Source organism: Balaenoptera physalus, assembly GCF_965194825.1.
Source record: "Balaenoptera physalus genome assembly, chromosome: 8".
NCBI lineage: Eukaryota > Metazoa > Chordata > Mammalia > Artiodactyla > Balaenopteridae > Balaenoptera > Balaenoptera physalus.
The window spans coordinates 81259716-81273164 of record NC_138887.1 but is presented as its reverse complement, the minus strand read 5'-3'; the positions used below and the strand labels follow the sequence as shown (position 1 = coordinate 81273164).

The window sequence follows — 13449 nt, the reverse complement described above, 5'->3', positions numbered from 1 at the left end:
CTGGGAAAGAGGAGATCTGCACACAGGAAGTGTATAGGGGAAAGCCCTTGGGGGCAACATCTGAAGGGGGATGAAGGAAGTAGGAGGAGGAGGAGGAGAGCTGAGCTGTGATGCAGTCACAACAAAGGCCTCAGCCAATCCCCTGGGAAGCTCTGGAACTGGGATGACCCTGCAGAGTTGTCCTACCTGAGGCGAGGGCCCCTGGCCTTTATATCTCCCCCTGTTGAGTAGTTAGACATTGGATGCAGTTGCCCTTGGGAGGGGGTATGACCTTTAGTGAATTTACTCTCTTCAGCAGGGGGTAGCTCCTAGAGAGGGACTCAGCTGGGAGCTGTCAGCCACCAGCCCTCCCAGCTGCTAGGGGAATGAGTGCCTCAGCCTTGAAGGGGGATCTGGGTGGCACTCCACTGCCTCCACCATGGTTACTTTGATCTGTCTGGCTCTTCTTGTGCCAGCATCACACTATTTAATTATGTAAGCAACAAATTTTGTTATCTGTTAGGACATTTTCTTCAGTTTTCTCTTTTTTGTCATTTTTCCATATAATACATCTCAGTAGACACTTGGGATTTTGCTTAGCATTGTGTTATGTTTATGAATTAATTTGAGGAAGAATTCACATCTTGAAAAATTAGATCTATTCAGGAAGACAGAGTATCTTTCTATTTGTTCAACTCTTCCTTTATGTCCCTTAGTTGAGTTTTATAGCTTTTGAAAATTACAGATTTGCATATTTCTCGTTATATTTTATTCTTACCCATGAGAGGCCATGCACTGGTGAAGACTGACCAGTGAAGAATCTACATAGGGGATTGTGAAGGTCCTTTTACTAGATTTAAAGGGACCCAAGTGGATGGTACAGGAAGGGAAAATTTGATAATTATCAAAATATCTCAAAAACATTCTAGTAAGGAAACTGTTGAGGATAATATTTTTTCTTATGGTGTCTCTCTTTTTTTAAAAAAATCAGGTAGTCTTAGCCAGCTGGTACAGGATTTATATCAAAATAATGGACTTGATTGGTATTCAAACCAAGATATGTTGGACAGTTACCAGAGGAGAAGGACTCAGCCCTATTGAAAGCTGTGAAGGCAAGTTTCTACGATATTGTCCAGTTGTCTGTTGCAGCATAATAAATTTACTGCAAACTTAGTGGTGTACAGCTTCTGCAGGTAGGGAATTTGGGCAGGGTATAGGATGGTTGGTTGGTTTTCACGATGTCAGAGGACTCTGCTAGATTCAAATGGCTGGGAAGACTGGAATTAACTTGGGGCTACTTCACTTACATTCTGGCTCCTTGGCTGGGGTACCTGCAAGGCTGGGCCCAGCTGAGACTCAACTGCGACACCTACATGTGCCCTTTTCATGTAACTTGGGCTTTTGTGTAGCATAGTACCTCAGGATAGTTAGGCTTTTCATGTGGTAGCTCAGGGCTCTAAGTTGGATACTGCATGGTGTCTTCTATATGGCTTCTGCCATGGTCTATTGAAGCAGTCACAAGCCAAGCCAGACTCAAAAGCAGGGGCATAGACCCCATACCTCTACAGGAGTGTCCATGAATTTGCAGCCCTATTTTGAAACTACAGTAGCTACTACTCTGCTCTCATCTATGTTCCACACTAGTGTCATGTGTTCATATGGGAACCAAGGCAACCATTTAATATATATGGCAACCATTTTCAGAATAAGCACATTTTAATGTAAATTGCCAGACACATAATTTAGAGCATATTTTTTTCTTTATTTTTAAAGGATTGGGAGATCCTGCTTGCTTTTATGTTGCTGTAATTTTTATTTTAAATGGACTAATGATGGCATTATTCTTCATATATGGCACATATTTAAGGTAAGACTATTCATTTTTAATATGTGTTTATAATATTATATACTAGAATAGTAAGAATAGTGAGATAATGATTGATTTATAGTTCAGTTTTATAACAATGTCATGTCTAATATATCTATTTGTAGATACAAAATTATTTCCCATTTGAATGATTTCACCATTGGCATAGCTAGCCAAATTTAAAATAATTTCAAAGGCTTAAGTAGAGCAGGATGGGGTTATTTGATAAATATTAAATATTCATAGGCATTTGTGCATAAGCAGTATATACTGTTTACATAAAATATAAGGGAAAGAACCACTCATTATCAAATGGTGTTAATGACTATTTTGCTGATGCTAAATAGAAATATATTCTATACAGATATTTAATATCTGACCTCATTTACTTCATAGTTGAGCAACATTTCTAAAACTAAAAGATATACAAATTTTCTGAGTTTTGTATTTCTGTTTCTTCTTTTTTTTGACCATTCCTTACATTACTTGCTTGAACTATTTTACCTTCAGAGTCTCTTTAGAATTTTCTGTTTTACTTCTTACTGATTCTTTGCGGTACAGAAGTATAGCGTATGTAGTGATTTTCAATTTGGTTTAATGAGTGTGATTCTGCTATTATCCTGTTATCTTCTTTGCTTTGGAAGTGTGGCATTCTTAGTTTAGTGCCTCAAAGAGTCTATTGCATCCTAGCTCAGTGTTTGAGTGTATAGCAGTTGCTTGATAAATATTTGTCAAATGAGGAAGCTATTAGAAGATCAACTTAAAATATATTTGCATAGAGATTTAAGATACCTAGAGGAAAGTCAGAAATATTAGCATCAAAGAAAGTTCTTTTAACTATGTAATTGGGGGAGACCGAAATGAAAACTCATGATTAAAAGATGATGTGAAAAATTTTGTTTTTGAAACAAGACACACAGAAATAACTTAACCAAAAGTATCTGGTCATCAGGAGAGGAGGCTGACTTGAAGGAAAGCAAGGCCAGTGTGCCTTGTCTCATGAGAAGCCAAAGTTAGATGAGATTGAGGGGATCTATTCATTTTGCTAAGTACTGCCCAGCTGTCTTATGGATAGCTTTATTACATTTGGGAAATTAGATTTTTTTTTTTAAGTTTTTAATCATTTATTTATTTATTTATTTTTTGGCCGTGTTGGGTCTTCGTTTCTGTGCGAGGGCTTTCTCTAGTTGTGGCAAGTGGGGGCCACTCTTCATCGCGGTGCGCGGGCCCCTCACTATCGCGGCCTCTCTTGTTGCGGAGCACAGGCTCCAGACGCGCAGGCTCAGCAATTGTGGCTCACGGGCCCAGCCGCTCCGCGGCATGTGGGATCTTCCCAGACCAGGACTCGAACCCATGTCCGCTGCACTGGCAGGCAGGCAGATTCTCAACCACTGCGCCACCAGGGAAGCCCCGGGAAATTAGATTTTAAGTAAGAGAAGTTAAAACATGGAACATGGCATTATTACTAAATTGCTAATCTATAGTTATGCTGTTTTTTAATTGAAAGAATTTCTAAACATTTATTAAAGTAAACGTTCAGTATCATTTTCGTATAATGCTTGCCATAACAACTGTTTCAGAGGCTGAAGGCACAATATCTGCCGCAGAGAATATGAGGTTCTGGTTTTGGTTGAGGGATTCTTGGTGGTTTGGGCCCTGGCCTGAGATTTTTTAGCCCGCAGACAGCAGTGTGCTCCCTACACGTTCATTTGTTCAGTCAGCACATGAAGTGCGTACCAAGTGGTCTCTTTTTGAGACTACGTGTTTGGGTCCTGAGAGCATGGTGGTGGGGTGAGGTGGGAGATGGCAGTGGTGGTAGGCGTGTGTCAGTAGAAGATAGACAGCAGCGATAAAGTGCTCACAGCTCTGGAGGCAGGAGAAATTTGTTCTGTGTGGAGCAGTCGACTTAGCTCCGCCTTGGAGGGTCAGAGCATTTTGGATAGGTGGAGGAGAAAAGAATCCCAGGGAGAAGCGAAGGTGGAAAATCTGGGATATGGAGGGGTTAGCAAGCAGATCAGTTTTACTGGGACGCAGATGATTGAGGAGGTGTTGTGGAAGATTAAGATTGGAGAAATGAGTTGGGCTGGTTGATGAATGACCTTAATGCCAGGCTGGTTTGAAACCTCTTCCAAAGCAAGTGAAGGAAATCAGAAATTTGACCAATTAAGGGACAGGATTCAAGCTGAGCTATGATCTCATGTGACCCTTGACACCCACCTGCCCCCAAAGTCAGCCAGTGACTACTTCAGCACAGAGTCTGTCAAATTGCAGGGCTTTACCTAGGGGATTTTAAAATCAATTTAGTGAGTTAGGCCCAGCAACTTTTTTACATGAAAAAGAAAAGAATACAAATGTAAAAAATAAAGTATACCATTATAAAATAGGTGTTATTTAGAGAAACTTCTGTTTGTTGCTTATTGTATATATGTGTGTAGACGTACATGTGCTGAGTTGTGGTGTAAAGTCTTATTTCTTATTGTAGTTTTAGGATAAAAAAAAAAATCCATAGACCACTCACTGCTTAGGGTCGCAGGAGGGAGTGACTTTACCTTAAGAGGATTTGGGTCTTTTCAACTAGCTGTCTCTGGTTCTTCTCCCAGCTCTGAGGGCTGCATCCTGTTTCAGCTTCACCGACGTTACTGCTTTGTGCCCCAGCTGGCCCCTTTGATGTTGTCCGACTCTTGTACCTGGTGGTCTACCCTCTGGAGCTGTGCTTGGATATAGAGACGCCACTAGTGTCACACATTTTCTTTTCCCTAAATAATGTCTTTAGTCCTGTCCAAACACATCGTAAACTCTAGGATCGTCCACCCATCCCCAAATGACATCCAGTTCTTGTGCATTGTGGAGCCACTTGTATTCTCTTGACTGTTGCACTGCACCCTGGGGGCCCAGGTGTGTAAATTATACTCCAGTAGTGACCCTGGTTTATAATATGTTGAATCAAGTCTTCTGTCACTTTTTCTGTCAGTTTTTTTCATTGCATTTTTAAGTGTTCTTGACATGAGTATTTTTAGAGATGTCCAGTTACTGAGGTAGTTCTTAATGTTTTCTTCCTTGATTGTTAGGTTTGTCACCCTTTTAATTTTATAAAGTGGGATAAAGCTGCAGACTTCTTAACATGTAGGTTAAGAATAAAGAGGAGGATATCTTCAATTGAGTTTAGAATCTTTTTTATAAATTGTGTTTCTATTGAGAAATAAAAGTTCATATTTGTTTAGCAGATTAGAAATTTATAGGCAGATTGAGTATGACATTTTAAAATCCAGAAGTATATTTGTTTTTAAATTTTATACACACACACACACACACACACACACACATACACACACACACACACACACACACACACACACACACACACACACCCACCCACAGGTTTTCTGAAGTCAAATAAGCCAGTTCATTTCACTGGAAATGGAAGTAGAAGGGAAGATAGAAAACATAGCCAAATGGTGAAATGGGGCTGGGCTGCCAACCTCTGACTTAAGGAGATGAAATAAGATGTTTTTGCGAACACAACCTATTTCTGATGTACCTTTTTGTCTGGAATTCTCAGGATTTTGGTATTTCTTTAAAACACCTATTGTTGATTGTTTTCTAAAAGCTGTGTTGTGAAGACATAGTTACAGTTATTTATTTCATAAGATACCCTGGTATTTCTCAGCCACAGACTAACAGTTTCTGGAGGCCAGTTTCTCAAGACCCCGCGTGTGCAAGTCTCTCTTCTGCCGGGGGGAGGGAACGTAGGAGAGTAGTTAGTAGGCAGTTAGGAAAGTCCCCATTGCTTCTTTTGAGGGGAATTCAGTACATTCCTGAGGAGTGGAATCTCTTATTGATAAATGCAAGCTTTTCTTGTTGGACCTGAAGGGCAGATATCATGCAAGTAATATTAATCCTTTTGTTCTTTGTCATTCAGTTTGATTTTAGTATTATTCTGGAGTGTGGGCTGCTTCCTCACTAGTCCATTGTGCATTGTTAAGTAAGAGTAGATTGGATGGTATGTATAGCTATTAATATTTACCCTGAAGCAGTGGTGTGCTGGCAAATGTTTAACAGCCAACTCTCTGGAAAAAGTATACATATGCCTAAAATTTATTATAAATTTTATTGATATAAAAGATGTGTACAAATAATAACAGAGTTTCTAAACAGGATTTTTTATTTCTTTTTGGAAATAGCTCACCAGAAATACTCTGACTAGCTCAAATAAAAGAAGGAGTGTGGTACTGGGATACAGAGGTCTTTCGGTATTAGGGACAGGAAACAAAGTATTTGGGCCTCATAAAAACTGAAACTGGGAATTTGAAAGCCCTTTTAACCAAGGAGGCCTGTTCTCTCCATATCAACTCTCTCTCCTTCCTTCCTCCTACTCTACTTGTTTCCTGTCTCTGTTACTTCTGATAGAGGTGTCTGGGCATGTGTGTGTCCCAGAAGTACGTGTATTTCCCCAGTTAGTTGGTTTCGTCCTTTTGCCTTGCTTTGAAATTCAAAGGAAATCAAAACAAACTTTGTTTTTTGAGGGTGAATATTTCTATTAGTGGAAAATTAATTTAGGACAGAATTAGTCCTGAAAGAGGGATGTCCATTTTAAGATGTGTTTTTGTTTTAAGGCTCATCCCGCTGTTGGTGTTGCAGAGTTCATCCCTACTTGCTACCAAGTAGTTATTCTTTATTTGTTATTCTTTATTTGTCACCATCCTTCAGTCTGTCTTTCTTGGTTCCTTCCCTTCTGCCAAGGAATATGTGCATCTCTTACCTTTCCCTCTCAAAGGACAAAATTGAAACAAGATTTTTTAATTGGACTACCCCTTGGGTATCCTTGTCACCCCCAATCTAATCTTTAAAACTCCTGTTCCTTCCTCTACTGCAATCTGGTCTCACCAGTGGTGAGGATGTGGTCCCATCCACCTGTACCACCTGCCCCTTTTACAGTGATTACCTGGCAGCCAGCCAAGCCATTCTTTTGTTTGGTTTTAATCTAAGGATGGTAAAATAATGCATAAAACCACTCAAGGTTTTCATGGAGAAGTGCTGTGAACAGCCTATAGGAACTCTGTTTCTGTCTTTTTGTGCTTAATTTTCTCTTTAGTCTCTCACTGATTATGGCTGCCACCATCTTTAGAGTTTCTACACCTCTCATAAAAACTGTAGCTGAAGGATGGACAAAAATTCCTTTCCCACAATTCTTTTTTTACAATTAATTAATTAATTAATTAATTAATGGCTGGGTTGGGTCTTTGTTGCTGCAAGCGGGCTTTCTCTAGTTGTGGTGAGCGGGGGCTACTCTTTGTTGTGGTGCGCAGGCTTCTCATTGCGGTGGCTTCTCTTGTTGTGGAGCACGGGCTCTAGGCACGTGGGCTTCAGTAGTTGTGGCACGTGAGCTCAGTAGTTGTGGCTCACGGGCTTAGTTGCTCCGTGGCATGTGGGATCTTCCTGGACCAGGGCTCGAACCCATGTCCCCTGCATTGGCAGGTGGATTCTTAACCACTGTACCACCAGGGAAGTCCCTCCCACAATTCTTAAGACGAGAAATAGAGTAGAATCATTAAAGCACCTAAGTTTGAATATGATTTTTAGATCTTGTAATAGAATCTTTGAGCCCTTTTCCATTCACTGTTCTACTGCAGGGTGCCCAGAAAATACCCCTTTTTGGTTTTTAGGCTCTTTCAGCATGTAGCTCTCTGTTCTAGATCATCTGAGCAGATCTTCTTTAGAAATCATTGAGCATTGAGTAGAGTTGATGACTCTGAGTCCACTTATACAGTCTGGTAACTCTCCAGGCCCTGCTGCCTACTTGCACACTTGTTTGTTGTCCTCCATGGAAAATACTTTTACTGAACTTTACTTTTAGGGTCTTAAAAGAAACAGCTATATGAAATTCCTTACTTTATGTTTCGTGCATCTCTGTGATTTGAGTACATTACCTACTGTGGTACCCACTGTCCTCTCTTAGAAAACTTTTTTATGTGTGAAATGTGTCCTACCTGTGGAATTGTATAAAATATTTACATATATTTTTAAACAATAGTAAAGTGAACACCTGTGTACCCGTCACTCAAATTAAGAAATGTCATTATGGGAAGCTTTCATTCACTTAAAATTCCTCCTTAATGCATTTTCTTCCCTTCTCCCAGGCCTCAGAGGAAACGTCATCCTAACTTTTGGTCTAATTTTTTCCTTGCTTTTCTTTATAACTTTATCATCTATGTATATATTCTTAAATATGGTATATTGTTTAGTTTTGAAAAACTGTGGGCATTGTTTTTTTAGTTTGACACGTATAAGTTTACACTTTTTAATATTACCATTTTTTAGGATCCTATTTTGCTGTGTTTTTAGTACTCATATATGTGATTTTGTGATCCGTTAATTTTTCTTAGAATCATTTTGTTGACACATTACAAATTGAAATGAAAGGTAGCATACTGTGTGTGGCATTTCAGTTTCCCTGAATGTGTATGTCTTTGATTGCACATCTCTCCCCAGTTCATCCTCCTCCATATAGAAGTGTGCCCCATAGTTTTGGATGGTCTGACAATTTGTGATGTTTCAGTCTGTTTTTTGAAGTTTCCGTTCTAATGGTTTTTCAAGCCAAAATTAATAAAATATACTATTTTATTTCCTTTGGTGATGAATAAGAACATCTGTTTTAATGTTGTCTGGAAGATTTTTATGATTGTTTTACTCATAGCTCTTTGTCTGACAAATATCAACAGGTCCCCAAATAAGTTTACTGAACTACTTTTTTATTATATTCTACAGCTGGGTAAAAGAGACTTATTAGTGTGTTTTTAAAGTTAATTGTCATTATTTTGTGTGTACGTACATGACCTTGGCTTATTGGCTTTTTGTGATAAAATGCAACAGCAGTTTCTTACCCCGTCTGTCTCCATAACCCATCCATTCCTTTGTCCAGAGAAACCACTTTCACATCTTTGAAATCTCAGCAATTCTACCATGGAAACCAGTAGTCCATACTTAAGTTATTATAACCATGTAAATATTGCTCACTGCTGAGTCAAGTAGGGTAATTAATTGTTTACGTGGTAACAGTTTTTTTCCTATAGTTAATAATTGCCTATTATTTTGTTTTCCTTCAGTTTCTGTATACTGATTAATTCTAAACCACAACTAAACTGTAAAACACTTAATTTATATGTTGCCAAACGTATAAAATTCACCATTTCAGTTCTCCCACCCCTACTCCCTGGGGCCCCCCTCTTAGAGTCCTCTGTCTTCTGGTCCCACAGTAGACTGATCCCTCTCTAGGCTTGCATGTTGGAACTTTATATTTTACTTTTTCACTTGATTGCTGATTTGACTGATTTTAGTATTTTATTTTTCCTCGGACTTTGTTCCACTGTCTTCTAAGATTCAATTTGGCTTTTCAAAATTAAGTTCTGTTTTGCCATCAATTCCTTTTGTACGTGGCTTTTTCTCCCTCTGGCAGCTTTTGGGTTCTTCTTTTTCATGTCTTAAATAAAGGTCATGATGGGGTAGATTTTGTTTCATTCTTTTCATTGGATAACCTGTGGGTTCTCTTCATTTGGACATGTGCATTCTTCTGGGGAAGATTTTCTAGTATTATTCCTTGAATGACTTTCTCTTCTCCATTGTCTCTTTTTTTCTCAAAATCCTATTGTTTGGATATGGAACTCTTGGATTGAAATCTAATTTCTAGTTTTTTTCCCTCCCTTATTTTATCTGTTATACTTTATTGTACTTTCTATGAGATTTCCAACTCTCCTAAAGAGTTTTGAGCTTGAAGTTTTCTTCTGCTTCTTGCATTGTCTCTTGCCTGCGGGTCCCCCTTCAATTTGTATTTGTTTCTGTTATTCACACTGAAAGCTTCCTCACAGCCTGGTGATGCTTAGCTTGACATTTATTTTTAAGAACGAGGTAGCTTGTAAAAGCCGGTTAGAAGGGTGTAAGGTGGATGGGACTTACTGACTAGTGGCTTTTATTATAGAATGAACAGGTCGGGATCATCTTCTAGCTTCTTCATTTACCAGCCTCAGAAGCCTCTGTATACGGAGAGTGGAGGCACATTGGATTGTTAATCACTTCAGTGCAGAAGTGACACCAGGTACCAGTGACAATTGCCCACCCCCACCTCTTGTGGACACTTATATGTGAGGGCTCGAGTGCACTCACCAAGGCAGGAAACAGTATTCCCCATCTCTCTTTTCCATTCCCTTTATTGCATTAAGGGAGCTTTCTGAGGAGAACTTTTAAATGATTTTCTTTATGAAGGTCTCTACATTTAATGTTTGCTTTTCAGTATCTCTGTGACCACTCGGATCTGTCCCTGACTCTTCCTTCTCCTTTGAATATTTACCTTTCTCTACCTGTTTCTGCTAAATTCTTCGCTGCTTCTCAGCTTTTGTGAGAAAAGCCTGGCCACTCTTTTGTAGACATAGCTACTCATCAGAAAAGGCCTTTTCTTCCACATGAGGAACCAACCACTCACCGAGTACAAAGAAAATCCAATTCTGGTTTTCTGTTTTTCTCTATTATCTTTGGCCATTGGAGGTTCGTAGTGGCTTCTTTGATACCAGAATTTTTTTTAGAACTACTTTATTTCCAGATAGGTTCCAGAAGCCTTGAGGGACTGGAAGATTAGTCTGTATGTCAAAGTCCCCTTTTAATTTTGCTTAATAACCCCCTTTCTATGCTGAAGTGAATAGTCATAATTAATATAACCAGTTTTCCAACTCTATCTTCTCATGATCCAACCCAAGTCACCTATGAAGTGACTCAGTGGTTTTTTTTTAGGCTCTGTGGCAGAATAGACTAACTTTTTACATCAATTTCTTACTCCTTCCCCGCCCTCCACCTGTTTTAAGGAAACGTTGAATTTCTTATTCTGTATGCTAATTTCACTTCCATTGTTTTATTTGACATTTTTTTGTTCTTCATTAATAAATCAAGCATTTACTGTTTATGCAGGCTGGATTTTTGGTTAAAAACGTGTCCTAAGTAGGCTGTGAATTGAACCAGCTCAAACTTTTCCAGCTCCATGTTTTTTGGGGTTTTTTTTTGGGTTTTTGAATGTTCTATTAACTTGGCCTGCTAGCACATCTTTAATCATTTGGTCTAACAGTTGTATATGAATATTTAAAAGATGTGTATTTCTCTTCAGCATGCCTAAATTGATGAAAGTTATTGGTTGAAAATATTGGTGTCTTTTCTACAAAATCTGCCCCCTTTTATGTCATTATCTCAGCAAATGACACTTTTTTTTCCATTTTTTTTTTTAATTTAAAATTTTTGGCTGCGTTGGGTCTTCGTTGCCGTGTGCTGGCTTTCCCTAGCTGCGCAGGCTGGGGCTATTCTTCGTTGCGGTGCGTGGGCTTCTCGTTGCGGTGGCTTCTCTTGTGGCGGAGCACGGGCTCTAGGCATGCAGGTTTCAGTAGTTGTGGCTTGTGGGCTCAGTAGGTGTGGCTCGGGGGCTCTAGAGCGCAGACTCAGTAGTTGTGACGCATGGGCTTAGTTGCTCCGCGTCATGTGGGATCTTCCTGGACCATGGATTGAACTCGTGTCCCCTGCATTGGCAGGCGGATTCTTAACCACTGCACCTCCAGGGAGGTACCTCAGCAAATGACACTTAACCACACTGTTTGTTGCCCAAATCTAACCCTGAGAAGATATCCATGACTATCCCCTTTAGTTACCTCTGAAATCCAAGTAGTCACAAAATCCCATTGGTTTCTTCCTTCAGAATATCTCTGGCGTCCTTGCACTTCTTTCTTTGTACCCTATCACTCTGCCTCCCTGGGACACCCTGGCATTCTCTGTCTCTCTGGGACATCCCAGCATCTCTCTTACTAGGACACCATGGTATTCTCTCTCCCTAGGACTGCCTCAGCTCTGCCATCAGTCCTGTCCCCCACAAGGCTATCTGCACACTGTGGGACTGTGACAAGGACAGTGCAACTGGAGCACAGGCTTTGGGGAAGAAGGAAGAATAGTGAAAGGGGTCTGAAAGTGTATGCAGGACCAGATCCCACATGGCATTTTAGACATGTTTAGGGGTTTGAATTTCCTCCTGAGACCAATGGGATGCCAATGAAGGATTGAGTGGATAGTGTTAGTGTGATCGTATTAATTTATTTTTAATGATAGCATGATGTAGAGAATACACTGTAGGAGTGAGCCTGGATATAGTGAAGCTGTGCAGGAAGGTGCTGCCATTGTCCATGTGGAAGGGGATGGTGGCCTGAGTTAGTATAGTGGGGGTGGGATGGAGAGAAGCGGACAGACTCCAGGATATTTGGGAGGCAGAGTTCATGAGGCTTTGTGATTGAGTTGCTTTTTTTTTTTAATAATTTTAGGACAGCACAGGTTTGCACGTTGGTGTAATTTTCTCCAGTGGTGCTCAACAGAGGGTTAAGAAGCTAGGTGTGCCTGTGAGGAAGGAGAAAGCTGTGAATAGTGGGGAATGAGCTGGAGTGTTGGGAGATAACAGCACTGAGGAGGGCAAGTGAAGAAATAAGCTGAGATGAGCAGGGTTTAGTGAAGGGCTCAGGAGCAGTGTCTGGAAGTGACAATAGAGGTGGCTGCTGGCCTCACCTCCAGGTCTAGAGCCAATATAGGAGCATGACAGAGTGACTCTCACAGCAAGGTGAGGTTTCAAGGCAGGAGAAGGAAGCATCTGGGTAGAGGCGGAGGCTGATGGGGAAGGAAATTTTTCACCGTGGAATGGAGGTTCCAGTAGCAATGACGTGAGATGCTGTATGTTTGACCACAAGGTTCCCCCAAAATGAATGCCAGCAGTCTTCTGATTGAATAGTTTTTATGTTTTCACTTACTCTTCAGATACCTTTTGAATCTCTGCCTTAGGAGAGGCTCAGTATTAGGCACTCCAACAGCTGCAGTGATGTATCGAAAGTTCACAATCTAGTAAATAAAATATTCTTTTTCTTGGCCCTGGCAGACAAAGAGTTAAATTAAAGGCATTAATGATTTGCTTATAACAGACTGGCAGGACCAAGCTGAGAACTTTTCTCAGCCTTCCTGAGTCTCATTCTCTTTCTCACCTTTACTTTCTGTTTCCTTAATGCTCCAAAGTATCCCTGCCTCTAAGCTTAAGGGAAGATGCTCAGCTCTCAGCCTGGCCTGGTGGGCTAGCACGTGCTGAGGATTACATCTCAATCTTGAGACTGGAAATTCTCTTAATTGATTTCTTTCCAAAATATTCTCTCATATTCTCTTTCTTAAGCATTTTCACAGCAAGAAAACTCACTCCAAGGGTAATTTAGTATCATTTTGAGTTAGTTATGACTACTTTCGTTTTCTCTTTGAACTTTGGGTGTTTCATCATTCTTTGGTAAATAGAGGTAAAAACCTCAGGGATTAACACAGCCTACCAAAATGTGATGATTGGTTTGAATCTGCTTCACTGAAAGGTTTGGGAAAGAAGAGAATTATAAAATTATTAAACGTTAGAACTGAAAAGTATTTTTAAGATCTTTTACATTCTCACCCCCTTATTTTATATCTAAGGAAATCAAGGCTCAAAAGATTAATGGGATGTATGAGTAAATGTGTTAAATGTTTGCCAAGCTCAGAATCTTTTCAAATTTGCACAGTAGGAGCTT

General features: G+C 40.0%; 1 protein-coding gene across 3 annotated transcripts in view; it reads left to right on the top strand.

Moving 5' to 3' along the window:
* The window catches only part of DPY19L1 (dpy-19 like C-mannosyltransferase 1), a 245109-nt gene that overhangs the window by 22272 nt on the left and 209388 nt on the right, over positions 1-13449 (top strand). For all 3 annotated transcript variants that reach the window (XM_082471750.1, XM_082471749.1, XM_082471748.1), the window contains exons 5-6: positions 971-1091; positions 1753-1846. In XM_082471750.1, the coding sequence (XP_082327876.1) occupies positions 971-1091; positions 1753-1846 (215 nt within the window). The remainder of the gene's footprint in view (positions 1-970; positions 1092-1752; positions 1847-13449) is intronic.